Source organism: Coregonus clupeaformis, chromosome 1 (assembly GCF_020615455.1).
Source record: "Coregonus clupeaformis isolate EN_2021a chromosome 1, ASM2061545v1, whole genome shotgun sequence".
NCBI classification, from domain to species: Eukaryota; Metazoa; Chordata; class Actinopteri; order Salmoniformes; family Salmonidae; genus Coregonus; species Coregonus clupeaformis.
Window position 1 is genome coordinate 69,304,562 of NC_059192.1, and position 15,378 is coordinate 69,319,939.

The 15,378-nt window shown below is 40.9% G+C and overlaps 1 protein-coding gene and 2 long non-coding RNA genes across 9 annotated transcripts in view; 2 read left to right on the forward strand and 1 right to left on the reverse strand.

Moving 5' to 3' along the window:
* The first annotated feature begins 6,769 nt into the window (after positions 1–6,769).
* LOC121583429 lies at positions 6,770–7,858 on the forward strand. Its single transcript, XR_006003528.2, has 2 exons — positions 6,770–7,114; positions 7,348–7,858. It is a non-coding gene; the product is annotated as an uncharacterized LOC121583429 (long non-coding RNA).
* A 356-nt stretch (positions 7,859–8,214) lies between these two features.
* Positions 8,215–11,003, reverse strand: LOC121572008. 6 transcript variants are annotated; one of them, XR_006001799.2, is made up of 6 exons: positions 10,415–11,003; positions 9,844–9,989; positions 9,133–9,656; positions 9,020–9,056; positions 8,834–8,906; positions 8,215–8,626 (listed from the first exon to the last, which is right to left on the reverse strand). It is a non-coding gene; the product is annotated as an uncharacterized LOC121572008 (long non-coding RNA). The 6 variants fall into 6 exon arrangements; XR_006661733.1 differs by lacking the exon at positions 10,415–11,003 and having other exon boundaries at positions 9,133–9,207; positions 9,356–9,656; positions 9,844–10,368; XR_006661731.1 differs by lacking the exon at positions 10,415–11,003 and having other exon boundaries at positions 9,844–10,368.
* A 698-nt stretch (positions 11,004–11,701) lies between these two features.
* Positions 11,702–15,378, forward strand: part of LOC121572023 (proline-rich protein 12-like) — a 45,455-nt gene continuing 41,778 nt past the window's right edge. For both annotated transcript variants that reach the window (XM_045222497.1, XM_045222498.1), the window contains exon 1: positions 11,702–12,563. In XM_045222497.1, the coding sequence (XP_045078432.1) occupies positions 12,481–12,563 (83 nt within the window). In that variant the 5' untranslated portion in view covers positions 11,702–12,480. The remainder of the gene's footprint in view (positions 12,564–15,378) is intronic.

The following is a 15,378-nucleotide window of genomic DNA, read 5'->3' on the forward strand; positions in this document are numbered from 1 at the left end:
ACGCCTCGCGTTGAACTTTTTAGCAAACTTGTGTAACATCCCTAACTGTAAATAATTGTACTAGTTAATCTCACGAAATTATAGGCACGTTTACAGTGAGGAGAAACAATAATACAACAATGTACTGTTGTAAATCTCTAAAATTGAAGCTGCTTTTACTATAAAAAAATATGTGCCTAAGGATGCATGATAGACATGGCTGTACTGTAGGTAGATACAGTCTGCCTACCTTCCAGATAACTCATGAGGAGCTGAATGGCAGTTTGATCATGACAACACTCCTCCCACAGCTTTACAAGTATTCCCTGAACATTACTACACTGACCATATTGTATTTTCTTACTGTATGTTTCTTTGTGAGTGGCAATTCTATCATGACCACCAGTTCTCTTAACTACAGTACAGATTGTTACACCAGATAATGTGATTTAACCAAAGATTTTTGGTATCCATTACTGGAAGTTACAGAATAGATAATGTTTGGTGTAGCACAGAGAGAGACAGCGAGGCTGTCTTTGACCTTGAGTTGGGGAAAGAGGAGTCATATAAAATGTCTGTGTCCAGTTGCAGGGGTCAGTTTGAATTTAGAAAATGCTCCGTTTCTAAAATAAAAACAGTTTATGCTTCATGAAGTACAATATGTACGCCACCATCTTGTCTATTTCAAGTCTTCTCTCATTGATCGAGACAGTTCTCTATCATCATGACATGCAGCACTTTGGGGTGGAAACCCACCTGTCTCGATCAATGAGAGAAGACTTGAAATATACAAGATGTCAGCAAAAATCTTTGGGTAAATCATATTATCTGGTGTAACAATCTGTAGCTACAGTACTCTGCACTTGTGTGTACACCTCGGACACACTGAACTGTACTACACTGTTCTTGCAACTTTTTTTGAATGTTACTTTTACCATAACATTCTTGTTGAATACCCAGTTGTCTTGAACTAGCATTAAATAGTGTAAACTCCCCTATATTTTAGATTTAGACAAATATAATTTGGATATCTGAATGTCTAGCATCTGTTTGATGTTACAGAGCCCTGTACAGTGTATATTGGGCTCCCGAGTGGCGCAGTGGTCTAAGGCACTGCATCTCAGTGCTTAAAGCGTCACTACAAACTCCCTGGTTCGATTCCAGGCTGTATCATAACCGGCCGTGATTGGGAGTCCCATAGGGCAGCACACAATTGGTCCGGTGTAGGCCATCATTGTAAATAAGAATTTGTTCTTAACTGACTTGCCTGGTTAAATAATAAAAAATAAATATATTCTGTGAATCCATCAAGGCAGACACATTTTGAAGATTTATATATAAATATTTATTTTATGTAGGTTCTACATCAGGGGCCTGTTGCACAAAACTAGGATAAGGGATTAAGCCAGGATATCTTGGTGATCCTGGCTCAATTGATCCGTAATCCGGTTGCACTAAAGATGGATAGGGGGCAGGAGGATATGTTATGGTATAAATTACCATGGAGATTTATTCTGTGGAGCTAGCCTGCTCCAGACCAGGCTAAATTCCAGGATCTATTTAATCTCATCCCTAATGTCAGTCAGCAGTCACCACAAATGGAAACCAATAGTTATTTCACTGCTCACTATACATTGTTATCACATATAACTAGACCCACTGTCATTATTTAAACGTTTGTGATCATTAATTTCAATGATTTTGGATAAAAAATGATTTTTAGATGATGTTGCTATCATTAGATAATTTACAGTTTCCCATAGACTATAAGGCTATATATAAAATGATAGAATATTAGGGCCACAGAGGGGAAAAAAACACAAGTCATAATATTGTAACCAGTTGTTTTAAAGGAGGACAGTTGTTAAAATGACAGATGTGGGGCATTTCGTGAAATTGTACTTCAGTATGGTTTCATAAACAAAGACATGCTGATGTGCCAGAATATTAAGTATCACATTGTCATAAGTATCAAAACTGTAAAAACAATATGTAGCTTTTCTGCAGAAAGAACCAGCCTCATAAATTTATGACTTTATCCTTTTTCTTCAGTGTGGCCCTAGTACTCTGTCATATAAACAAATACACATTCCATATGAATATAAAAACACAATGTGTAACATTATGTTCCTTTATTGAATAAGGACAAAACAAAGCAGGTAAACCATCAGCTCCTTTCGAAACTGAAGTCACAGTGACTCTACAAGATGGAAAGCACAGAATCCAAGCATATTATACAAAATGATACATACACATTCAAAGGTCTGTATATAACACACCCTGCATGTCTGCACACTAAAATAAATGCAGGACAAATCCATACACATCAACTGAACAGACAAATGAATGGATGCAGTAGCCTCCCTGCAGCCTTGTATTACACACAGTATACCGCACAAACATCATAAGAGGCCAAATTCGTAAAAAACGAACCCAAAAAAACCAAATTCCTCTGCCACCGCAGGTACATATTTAACCAAAATTGAAAGCACACATACTAACTAAAATAATTCAACACATATTGGTCCCTCAGCAGCCGACCACTGTCGTCATCAGGGAAGATTGCCGGATTGTCCCAGTCCATGGCTGGTGGCACTCTGGGGGCCCTCTCCTTCCTCAGGCAGGCCACATTGTGGAGGACAGCACAAGCCACAGTAATATCACATGCCCTAACAGGGCTGACCCTTAATTTGTGAAGGCAGTGAAAGCGTGCCTTCAGGAGGCCAAAGGTCATTTCAACTCTGGCCCTGGTCCTGGCATGGGCATGGTTGTAGGCCTGCTGTGCTTCCTGGGGGTCTGTGAAAGGTGTCAGGAGAAAAGGCTGGCAGCCATACCCCCTGTCTCCCAGCAACACACCAGAGAATTCACCTGTCAACACAAAATCTCATCATTACTACCTCATAAACACAGTGATATTCTTGACACAGCCATGATGGTTATAAATAGGGGTTGTGTGGCTTACCTTGTGATAGGCACTGATAGATTTCAGAGGCCCGAAAGATTCTGGAGTCATGGACTGAGCCAGGCCATTTTGCCACAACATTGCTGATCACACAGTCAGCATTGCAGACCATCTGAAATCATAAGATGAGGAATATTACACCAATCAATGCACATCACTGGCAATGCAGAGTGTTCGTCAATGGACAATATCAAAAAGTTATGTTCACCTGAACATTAATGCTGTGAAAGGATTTCCTATTCACAAAATCGGCCTCATGGGCACCTGAGGGGGCTTTTATCCTTATGTGTGTGCAGTCCACTGCACCAATGACATTGGGGAAACCTGTCACACAAAGTAATGAGTATCCTACTATGTGTTAACAGTTGTCCTGTAATTTGTAGATCCTCTTACCTGCAATCCTATAGAACTCCTCTTTGATGTCACAGAGTCTTCTGTGGCCAGGGAAGGAGATGAAGACATCTGCTAATGCTTTGATAGCCAGACACACACTCCTTATTGTGCGGCAAATTGTGGCCTTGTTCAGCTGTTCTGCATCCCCCACTGAGTACAGGAAGGCTCCACTAGCAAAAAAGCGCAAGGCCACACAAACCATTTGCTCCACACTCAGTGCATGGCTCCGTGCAGTGCGGTGCTTAATCCTGGGACCCAGTAGTCTGCATAGATACCTGATGCCATCTGCAGAAAACCTGTATCTTTCATATAGATGGTCATCAGGGAAGGCCAGTGGGTCCAACCGGTCCCTGAAGACCCTTTCTCGCCTGAAGGCTCTCCTCAGCACAAGTGCTTCTTCATCCACCACATCTCGCACGAATGGGCATGCCATTGTCAGAGCAGAAAGGAACACACAATTTTGGGCCTTCATATAGGCTAGTGGCCACACCTGGTGCTGGGGGGGTGGGCAAAAGAGGGCGATGCCTTATAACGATGACTTGGTTGTACTGATTGCTGGGAAAATAAAAAAAACCTTAGAAAGATGCCACCGTCCTGTGTGCTCACAATAAGAGCTCATATGTCATGGCTCACTTGACTTTACGAGAATATACCTAATTTTTATTTTGAGCTGTGTCATCTTCTTGGAGCTGGGGGAGGAAAGAAAAATAATGATTAATACATTTGTGTTACAGTTAGCATACAGTGTACATTGAAGGCATATCTCACCTCCCTCTCAAGTTTTTTTATTTCAAGGTCCAGTTTCCTAATTGTCCTCTTTTTTATTTCGGACTCCAGTGCAAGATTTTCCATATTTTTCTTCTTGTACTGAATGTCTATGTCTGCCAGTTCTATTTGGCGCCGGAGGTGGTTGCCATACAACTTTCTGATAGCTTGTGAGCTCTGTGAACACAATACAATTAGCGCAGCTGGAATTTGGCAGGATGTGGTGTCCTTTTATTAATACGCACTATGTTGCCAGGCTGGTTTTCCCACTGTATAGCATCTGGGTCCTGTAAAAGAAATTAGATTTTTTGATTTTGATGAGGACTCCTCACCATTGTAGAGTAAATAGTACTTTCACAGTCTTAACATGATACCTCATGCCTTCTGGAATCCAGAGAGATGGTCTCCTCCTCATCATCATCTCCATCATGTGCTGTTGCTGCTGCACTGGGGCCTTCACCCTATCACATTTAATCGGATTCATATTGAAGCTAGTAGACAAGACATGCCAGGCCTACAGTATGCCTTTGATGGAGTACTCACTGGATCAGCATCGTCTGGTGCTTGTGCTGGTGGCTCTAACAGGAACACAGTGCTGCCAGACACTGCAAGGCAATAGGTAAACCAAAGTCAGACAGTCCAAATTGATTCAATATGAATGTGGTTGTATCCCATGTAGAGATGGAAGGACATACCTTGAATGAAGCGGGTGGCATCTTGGGAGGAACCTATGCTCGTCTCTTTTCCCCCAGGGATCCCCTCTAAGACGGGCCTGCCTTTATTTAGCTCCAAGGCCATGTCCTCTGCTGGGGTAAGGTCAGCCTTTGGTGACCCACCACCCGTGCCTTGTCTGTGGGTATTCTTTTTCACTGCTAAAACAGTACAGACAATGTGTGAGCAGGCACCTTCTGGGTACAATATATGCTTGTGCTTTGTTAAATATTAGTCAGGGACCATACCATTCTGCAGAATGTTCTTGTATTTGATTTTGACCTGCTGCCATGTCCGTTTTGGCCCGTTCATGTTTAATCTACACACACACACACACACACACACACACACATTTAATGGAGTCACACTGCAAAAAATTACTTGGTATTTTTGTCTTGTTTTCAGTAAAAATATCAAAAAATTTATCATAGCTTTATACAGTGTGATGGAGTTACTTTACACAATTTCACTCATATCTGCAGTGCATTTCAATTAAAAATTTAACCGTTTCATAATTACAGTACAACTGCATTTTTGGAGATGTGAATTAAATATTTGAATTGTAATTGTGATGTTTCAGCGGAGCGGTGAGTGTGTAATTGTGCACTACTTACGCATTCAGGCGGTCTGCAATACTTTGCCACGCTTTTTCTCTTTGCTTTATCACTGTGGCGGTGTTGCCTTTCTTCTTAATTATATCTTTTACCTCCTCGTATGCCTCCATGAGGATTTGTGCTTCCGACGGGGAAAAGTACGCGGCTCTAGTTGCCATGGTAAATCAGTTAATCTGTGATCTGTGGCGGGGTCTATTTGAGTGAGCCGTGAGCGCGCACCTATCCAGGATTGGTTTCACCTGGCTTAATGAATCCGTGTCTGCTCATCCTGGCTTGGTCTTTGTGCAACCAATTAAGCCTGGACGCACATGTTTTGGCTTCATTGAGCTCAGCTGAGTCATTTATCCCGGATGTCTTAATTCTACTTTTGTGCAACAGGCCCCAGGGCTCTCCAACCCTGTTCCTGGAGAGCTACAGTCCTGTAGGTTTTCACTCCAACACTAATGTAGCACACCTGATTCTAATAATTAGCTGGTTGATAAACTGAACCGGGTTATTTACAAAACCTACAGGAGGGTAGCGCTCCAGGAAGGTGTGAAAAGTCTTAGGAGGGCAGTTCTTACACAGTATGAATTGCTGTGAATAGGAGATTGAGGAGAAATGGCACTTCTCAATCACTCTTATATACAATACATTTACTGTCTAAGCACAACCCTGCACTACCAAAACCCTAATCTGTAAACCTCCCCCAGCCCATTGACTTTGACAGATAATTCTTTGCAGGGGATTTTTGTAGACATGTCTTTGTATTTTGTTTTGAGAATCTACAAAGAGAAGAATGAGGTGATTGTGTCATTACTGTTGTAATCTTGATTTTATAACTTTCAGTGTCCCTTGCTGGTTTCTATCCCACAATCTTGTTGTGCTCCATAACCACAAGGTGCGTCCACTCCCTCATGCTTGTGTACCCAAAATGTTGCCGCTTTGGGGTATTTTTCAGCAGGGCACAACTTCCAGAAATGGAAAGGGTAAAGCCAAAGCAGTCTGTCTTCTTATATTTGAACATGTTGGGTGGGACAGACAATAAAAAATCAAATGTAGCTATTTATTTCCTACCTATAACATTTATTTACTATTTGGTATTATCAGTGGACTCGGTGGAAAATCTGTCTCCCTCCAGCAGGTGGCGTTTTTTTCGTTGATTCGCCCACCAAGCAAGGAGTTTTTGTATGTCGAATTTGGTCAACAAAAACATGTATGGCTTATTTGCTACATGAGGTTTATTTGATCGAATAGAAGTTTCGTAATGCTAAAGTTGTTACGAGTGTGCTGATATAAGTAGGACACGTGACATCCCGGCAACTTTGAGAAAAAACATTTTATATCAAAGTTGTCTCGAGATGGCTATGCATATCAATGTTATGAAGCTAGTAGCATAGCATCTCTCGCCATTGAATACCGGCGGTGGACGTCAACAACCCTCATCGAATATTCAAAAAGAGATTGCAATAATTAGATGTATCCACCAATCCAAAGAAAGGATAGGCGGAGCTAGACAGCCCGTCGTGCCGCTTTGTGGACAACTACTCCCATTGCTATGCCCGGTTTACGATAGCACGCGGTACCGACTTTATGTAAATCACCAGCGGCGACCGCTGGGGGATGATCAATCAATATCGAGTGGTTACCCTGACGAATTTGACGCTATGAGACCCAAGGCTGGACAAAAAATACTAGGATGGAAGCAAATGTAAGTACTATAACGTCATAACGAATAATGCAAAAAAAATGTACAGTTGAGAGGAATATGTTAGTTCATGTAGAGACAAACGATTATGCATATTTTTTTGTCATGAAGTTAATTTACGAAAGTTGCTATTTAGCAAACATGCTTACTAGCTAGCATTAGCCAGCTAGCTGGTTAGCTTTATTGGCGTAGTGACATGAGTATGACATTGTAATTATGGTTGTTTAATGTTTTAGGGACTCCTGAAACAACCAGCAAACCAGGCTGTCGTCTTCTGAAACAGTGGATGTAAAGAGTCTAGCTAGCTAAAGCATTTACTGCAAATTGAATGTACAATTTTGTAAGCTTGCCTTGCTGATATTTGCTATGCAATGCAGCTGAAGTAACGTAGCTAACTAACTATTTTATTGCTTATTGTGCAGTGGAGGATAAAAAATACCTGTATAGCTAGCTATGTAGCCGATCTGTGTATGGACCCTAAAACGTTTGGTATAAATATTAGTTCAGAACCTAGCTATGAACCTCAGCTATCATAGCCGGTTGTATCAACTTCAAAACAGTCTGAATGACATTAATGAAGCCTATGGATTGAGTTGAATATAATATAACTTTGTGCCAAGGGATGCAAGTCTTAAATACATGTAGTTATTACCATGCATGAGATCCCCACATTGTAGCCTGTACATTGAATATATTCACTGATCATGTACTCTACCTTGGCAAATAAAGGTGCAGTTCAGGTATGAATGTCTGTGAGACATTATCTTTCAGTCATATCACATACCAGGAGTATCAAACTCTAGTCTTTTAATGAACACTTTGTCTGCATGTATGTGTTACAATTATACACTTCAACAGTGTTTATCAATCCTGGTCCTGGGACATCAATGGTTACACATTGTAACAATGCAATAGACCTCAAACATGATTTAACTAGTTAAAGGCTGATTTGTAATTCATATATACAGAAACTGAATTTAAAAACAGTACACTACACTTCCTATGCATCATGTAAATACTCTAAAACCAGTTAATCTCACTATCTAATTTCCTTAATCTGCATTGATCTGAGGACACAGGATAGGTTAATTTCAACCAGTAGAGAATGTGAAACGCTTTATTGCAAGAAGTTAATTATCCAAGTGTTATAAATACATAATACATGCATTATAAATATTATAATTGTAATATATTCTAAATACAAGTTCGATCTGTACTTCAATGCACATCTGGTGTGCATTATAAAAACAGAGGAAGAAAGCAGAGGCGGGTAGAGAGGTGTAAGAAAGAGTATAAAAGACAATAAGGGAAAGAGGTAAGAACAGAGGAGCAGGGAAGACAGCATATGATTAATGAATTACAGTGCTACCCTAATATTCTCTCAGTTCATCACAATTACATAATAGTGTCTCTAGCAGTGTCTCCTAACAGCCTTGGGCCCCCAGTTGGCCCGAAGGTTATCTTAAGAGTGGGTGAGATGGTGATGACGGGACCCTCTCTCACATCAAAACATACCTGCAGACGAGAGACAGATGGAGAGAGATAGCATGATTAAGCCTTGTTAAAAAAAAAAATATTCTAACACTGTCAGTCAACATAATCATCAGGAGGTGAAATGCAAAACTAACCTTGTATCATTAACTCTGAGACTACTACATCTCTCTGTATTTCAATGTAAACCATCTCTTTACTTCCTGTTGACCCGACCAAGTGACCTCTCACCTCTGATCATGCTGTGCCCTCTGTGTCAGCCAGTTCAGATGCGAGAGGGGTTCACCGACACAGCTGATATAACCTAGAGGATTTAAGGAGAAGGGGGGAGAGGGATGAAGTGAAGGAGAGAGACTTATTGAGAAAATAAGGTAGTTAAAGAGACAATGTTCAACAGGAATCTGTGTGTGGTCTCACCTGGTGTCCACACTAAGTGGCTGCAGAGTACTTTATACTGAAAAACATGCACAGACACATGAGGACAAACAATATAGCGTAGTTATATAAATGTAAATAATGAAGTGCCTTACTATTCTCCGTGGTTGGTCCTCTTGCCTATTCTTTGAAGGTGGAAGGAGCCACAGTTGTACACCTGAGCCTGCTTACTGCACAACACAACACAATCCATCAATCAGATTGATACATGAGTGTGTAGGTGTGGGTTATATGGTGTCTAATTGTTCTAAATGTTTTCAATGTGGATGGCTCTTAAAAGAGCATAGTGTAGTCTATGGTGTTGTCAGGGAACAGCACCCTCTTCAAAGAAGTAGGAGGTGAAGATCTCCCGCACATGGATTGCCTCCCGTGCTGCGTTGTTGGCCCCCATCCTTGAAACATCCTGCAGAGCAGTAGACCTCTCCTCTGGCACACGGCGGTGAGCTGCAGATCTGGTCCTCGTGTCCATCCTCATGAAGTTATGCAGGACACAGGTAGCCTTCACACGCCTGAATTCCCCCAGGATGCAGTCCCAGATGGCCCTGGTCACCAAACCTTGCAATGCCCTACACGGTAACTGTAGGCAATAGTTTTGAAGGAATCTCCAGTTACAAGGTATCTGTAGGAATATGGAAGAATGTCATTATTAGACTTTTACATCACCAGGTCATTGTGGATTACTAAAGTATAATATCCCTTATAACAAATAACGATAACATTGGATAGATAGATGCATGTGCACACACGTGCATGTGACAATAGCAGGATCATATCAAGGATAGCATCAAAAATTAATACATAAATACCACTTGAAGCTTGATGATGACTTGATCAGCAAAAACGTGCACCCCTTTGAGTCCTCAGGACCAGGACTGAGAACCACTGCTCTTCATTGGGACCTCTTCATCTGCAGACAGGCTTTCACAGCTCTCTGTATCTGAGGACAGAAAACCTCACAAGAAACAGACTTCATTATACTCAAATTAGACCGCACTGAATATTATGTTACTATTATCTCCATCCTGACTTCTAGGGACTGGAACTACACAAAGTACCTGCCCTATCCAGAATAGCCTACTCTCTCACTGACAGATGGGGCTGCTATCCTTTCACTCTCCTCCATGGCTGTTAGCTAGCTACCTACAAATGCATTTGGAGTTTGTTTTTCACAGTGATAAATATATCAAGATTGCTAGCTAATATGAAGTTTGGTAGCTGGTAAAATGTTATTCACTTAGCTAACTCCCTATACAGTATGTCAAGTTGGCTAGATAACTAGCTAGCTACGTTAGCAGCTCATTTGAGTTAGCCTACACTGTAGCTAGTTAGCTAATAATGCATCGTTTGTTTTTACATTTTCGAAATGTATTTACTTACTTGAATAGGTAGGTTCTCCCAGCCATGTTGACGATTGGAAACAGGGCAGCAAAGTTTGGTTGTTACCAGATCGGTTTAGAGCATATTACTATTTACCTGTGAATAACCAGACCTTCATACAAACTTGCTATGCTGAATTCTTGACGCACAATCGAACGTGCTGCCAGCACTCCCACAAGCGAGCCACTCTGGGCGGATGACGCTAGTGTACACGGTGCATTAGGGCAGAGAGACTTCTATCTTGTCAGTGTATCCATACTATTTGGTATCATTGAATCAGTAGGCCTATGTCTCATTGATGAGTGTGTTCGTAAATTCAATCTGGAGTGCCAGAGTGCGCTCTGGGCGTTCGTAAATTCAGAGCGTTGTCAGAGTTTCGCGTTCAGAGCGCACACGTGACGCTTTGGCCGACAGTAGATTGATCCGAGTGTTCTGTCCTCACTAGCAGAGCTGGTTAGGCTGTTTTCATGTTATCCAGAGCGTTGGTGACTGTAACTGTGCTGTTGACAACAATTTAATAACGCTTTTTGCCGACGTTTACTGACACCAGACATAATCAACGGGTGTTGAGCGTACGTAAATTCATCAGTTATTCTGCGGTCTGGCACACTCAGACGAGAGTGTTCTGAAATCGGAGTAGATAGCCAGAGGGAATTTACGAACGCACCCTATGTTTCCCATTGTTCCAACCATAGGGTTCCAACAAATGTAGAGTGCCATCTGCTGGTCTCATGTCAAAACGCAGGGCAGCTGTTGTACAATATTAAAATGGTAAAAAAATTATAATATCTAAATTTGATTTCCAGGGCTATATGACATGTAGGCTATTACATTATTTAAGTCATTAATTAAGTAAGTATCTACTTTCACAGGGGTAGTAGAGGAATTGGACATATAATTTTGGTCCATATTGTAGTAACATTTTAAGTACAACACTGATGAGGCCTGGTAAAAAATGACTTAATACATTTTAAGTTTGAGTAATAAATTATTGTACGCCTACAAAACCAAGATTTTGAACAATATCTGCCCAACAGTCTGGATGAATAGGTATCTGAACTGGATTTATAGACTATACACATGTTAAATTGTAGCGTTTGAATGACAAATATACATTTTAAATCTATGAGCTTTGTTTTTATGTTTATTATGGTATGTTTATTTTTGTAACAAACTAAACAAAAACAATACTGTTTGCTAGGCCAAAACATGAGAACCGGTGAATGGAGGACAGAAAAAACAGATTGCGCGTGTGCTTGAGAGATGTGAGTGAGGGGAGGGAGAAAAGAGAGCGAGCCAGCCGCCTTCAAACATGGCGTCTTCATAGGAAAATAACTAAAAATATTTTTTTAAACGAGGCCTACTTTCTACCGTCTTCATTGATTTTCGGAATTTAGATTATGGTTTACAGACCTCGCGATATCGTCGTTATCATTATTTTCTAATGTAAAAAGAGAAGGAAGCGTAGCAGGCTTTATAAATAGTAACCCAGTTTTATTTTGATGCGTCGACAGGGCTAGCTAGCATTTGCTAATTTAGCCCACAATTTCAGGGTGGGAAGGTATTTTGCATGCAAAAAAAAAAAGACGATAATATGGTATCTTATCGTTTGATACATTTTGCAGCAATCGTGAGATATCGGTGGTCATTTTATAAATCTCGGAATTTGCTCAGTAGATAAAATAAAGGGGATGAGATACGGCAGGAAAGGACGCGTTTGATCAAATGTTTCTCTGCAATTTATCGATGATTGACAAATACAAAAGTGTTATCATGATCGTGTATAACTTCGTTGCAAATTGGCAATTGTGGAAATGATATTTGGAGAAAGTGTAGGAAAGGAGAGACTGATTTTGGTGGTGGTTGGAGTACACCCCCAGACCCCCCTCTTTTTCATCCAGTTTTCTCCTCCCCTCTATTTCTCTCTTTCAATATGCTGTTTATCATTCCCAAGGACTTGTTTATGAAACGGGGAAAATAGTCTAAAATCGATCACGGGTAAGACGGATACGCCAATTCTAACAAAATTGCTTTCGTTGTTGTCACACACATCTCATAAAATCAAAATGGATAGAAATTACCCGGGAACAGGGTTCGGTGATTTGGGCGCAGGAGCAGGATGGAGTTACGAAAGATCGGCGAAAGCAAGGTAAGCAACTGATCCAGTCCATATAATGTTTAAACACTAGCTAATATATTGCATTCTCTTTGCGTTTTTGTAATCGATTGGTCGTTAATTTGGTACATTGACTTCGATCTGTATCCTGCCTATTGGCAGCATCGCGTTGTCATCCAGGTTGTTGGGTGTTGTTACTATTATAAACAGCAGGGAATGGAACAAGCGGGGTGGAAGAACTAGCTAACAGAACTCTTGAAAATGCATGGCATGCAATTGACAGACTAGATGCGTGGTTTTAGGTAGACAGAGGGAGGGAACGGGAGCAAAGGGGGATGGGTTGTAACTAGCTGCTCTTAGTAACGCAGGTGTATTTACATAAACTAGCGTTGCTTTCAATTGTTTTGGGTTGCACAAAAACAGTCCCGCGGAAGGCAGAAAGGTAATACAATTCCATTTCAATTTACTGTGCCGGTGGGCAGGACATTTGAGGAAATCTGAGACAAAATATCTTAAGGATAGTATTATTAAATAGACTTTCCAAACGTGGGTCTGTTGTAGACCCACTTCCTCTCTGCTTACCTCATGTCAAAATAAAAGTCTTGCACTTGCGCCATGTGGACAAAAAAGGAATAGCTTGTTTGGGATGTTTATTTAGAATAGCTTGATGCCCAATTTGTTTCTAACCAGTTTTCTCCAGTGACATTGCATGATACATTTGTTTCACATAGTAATTGAGATCCCTCAGCCTGTGAAGTGTCAAAGTTGTTACAATGTAACATTTTTGAGTGGCAAGTGATTACCATTACATTTACATTTTAGTCATTTAGCAGACACTCTTATCCAGAGCGACTTACAGTCAGTGAGTGCATACATTTTCCATACTGACCATGAGGGAGATTACCTAAAAACACACCAATTCAATACAGCTATGACCGGAAGTTACTTTTTTGTAGCAGGTAAGTCGCTCTGGATAAGAGCGTCTGCTAAATGACCTAAATGTAAATTAGGCTAGGTTAAGGTTAGCAAAAATGCTCTTCTAATCTGCTATGAAAGTAATTTCTGGTCGTAGTGGTATCAAAGTGGCGTGCTTTTAGGGAGTCCCAGCACGAGGTGCCAGTGGTTGAATGTTGGCAACTCTCATGCTATGAAGAATGATAATGATAGTCAACACCCAGTCTTGCTAGCAGACCAAAATACATTAGCTAAGTCTTTATTTCAATTTCTCTTATCAATCCATAGCTATCTACTATGATTTGGATTGCTAGCTAGCTAGGCTACCTAATTTAGTCGACTGGTCAATTGTTTGGTCGATAGGCTGTTGGTCGACCGAGATTTCTTTAGTCGAGCAATAGCAAAAATAACAAATTCATGGTGTACAAGACACCTGTCTGATTCACACCTGTCTGAGTGGACTGATCCATTGTGGAGACCGTGGGGATGGCACAGTCCATCAGTTTAAGACATGTGCTACTGAAATGGTATATGGTTATATTATGAAAGAACAATGGAGCAACACAAATAAAAATAATAGGATTTTATAACTAATGCGCTTTCTCCTGCGTTGGATAGTGGTCACTGTTCTGAAACACATCAATGGGCTGTTGAATTGGTGCCTTTTCCAAGACCATGTTGCTATGTGCATAATAGCAAAGTTAACCAGCATGTTGGTGTTGAGAACAATGCGGTGGAGGCAGCATCGGAGTTAGGAGATGAGAAAACAGTCCTTGCCTTAATTGTCTAAGAAAAGTGAGAAGAGAGGAAACCCCAACTTAATTAGGTCTATAATCAATAGCCTAACTGTTAAATGTGCCTGACTTTATAAATCATCCATATACAGTACCAGTCAAAAGTTTGGACACACCTACTCATTCAAGGGTTTTTCTTTATTTTTACTATTTTCTACATTGTAGAATAATAGTGAAGACATCAAAACTATGAAATAACCCATATGGAATCATGTAGTAACCAAAAAAGTGTTAAACAAATCAAAATATATTTTATATTTGAGATTCTTCAAATAGCCACCCTTTGCCTTGATGACAGCTTTGCATACTCTTGGCATTCATGAGGAATGCTTTTCCAACAGTCTTGAAGGGGTTCCCACATATGCTGAGCACTTGTTGGCTCCTTTACCTTCACTCTGCGGTCCAACTCATGCCAAACCATCTCAGTTGGGTTGAGGTCGGGTGATTGTGGAGGCCAGATCATCTGATGCAACACTCCCTCACTCTCCTTGGTCAAATAGCCCTTACACAGCCTGGAGGTGTGTTTGGGGTTATTGTCCTGTTGAAAAACAAATTATAGTCTCACTAAGCCTAACCAGATGGGATGGCATATCGCTGCAGAATGCTGTGGTAGCCATGCTGGTTAAGTGTGCCTTGAATTCTAAATAAATCACAGACAGTGTCACCAGCAAAGCACCATCACACCACCTCCTCCTGCTTCACGGTGGGAACCACACATGCGGAGATCCTCTGTTCACAGGTTTTTAGAAATGTTTGCAAATGTATTACAAATAAAAAAAACTATCACATTTACATAAGTATTCAGACCCTTTACTCAGTACTTTGTTGAAGTACCTTTGGCAGCGATTACAGCCTCGAGTTTGACGCTACAAGCTTGGCACACCTGTATTTGGGGAGTTTCTCCAATCTTCTCTACAGATCCGCTCAAGCTCTGTCAGGTTGGATGGGGAGCGTCGTTGCACAGCTATTTTAAGGTCTCTCCAGAGATGTTAGATCAGGTTCATGTCCGGGCTCTGGCTGGGACACTCAAGGACATTCAGAGACTTGTCCCGAAGCCACTCCTGCGTTGTCTTGGCTGTGTGCATTGGGCCGTTGTCCTG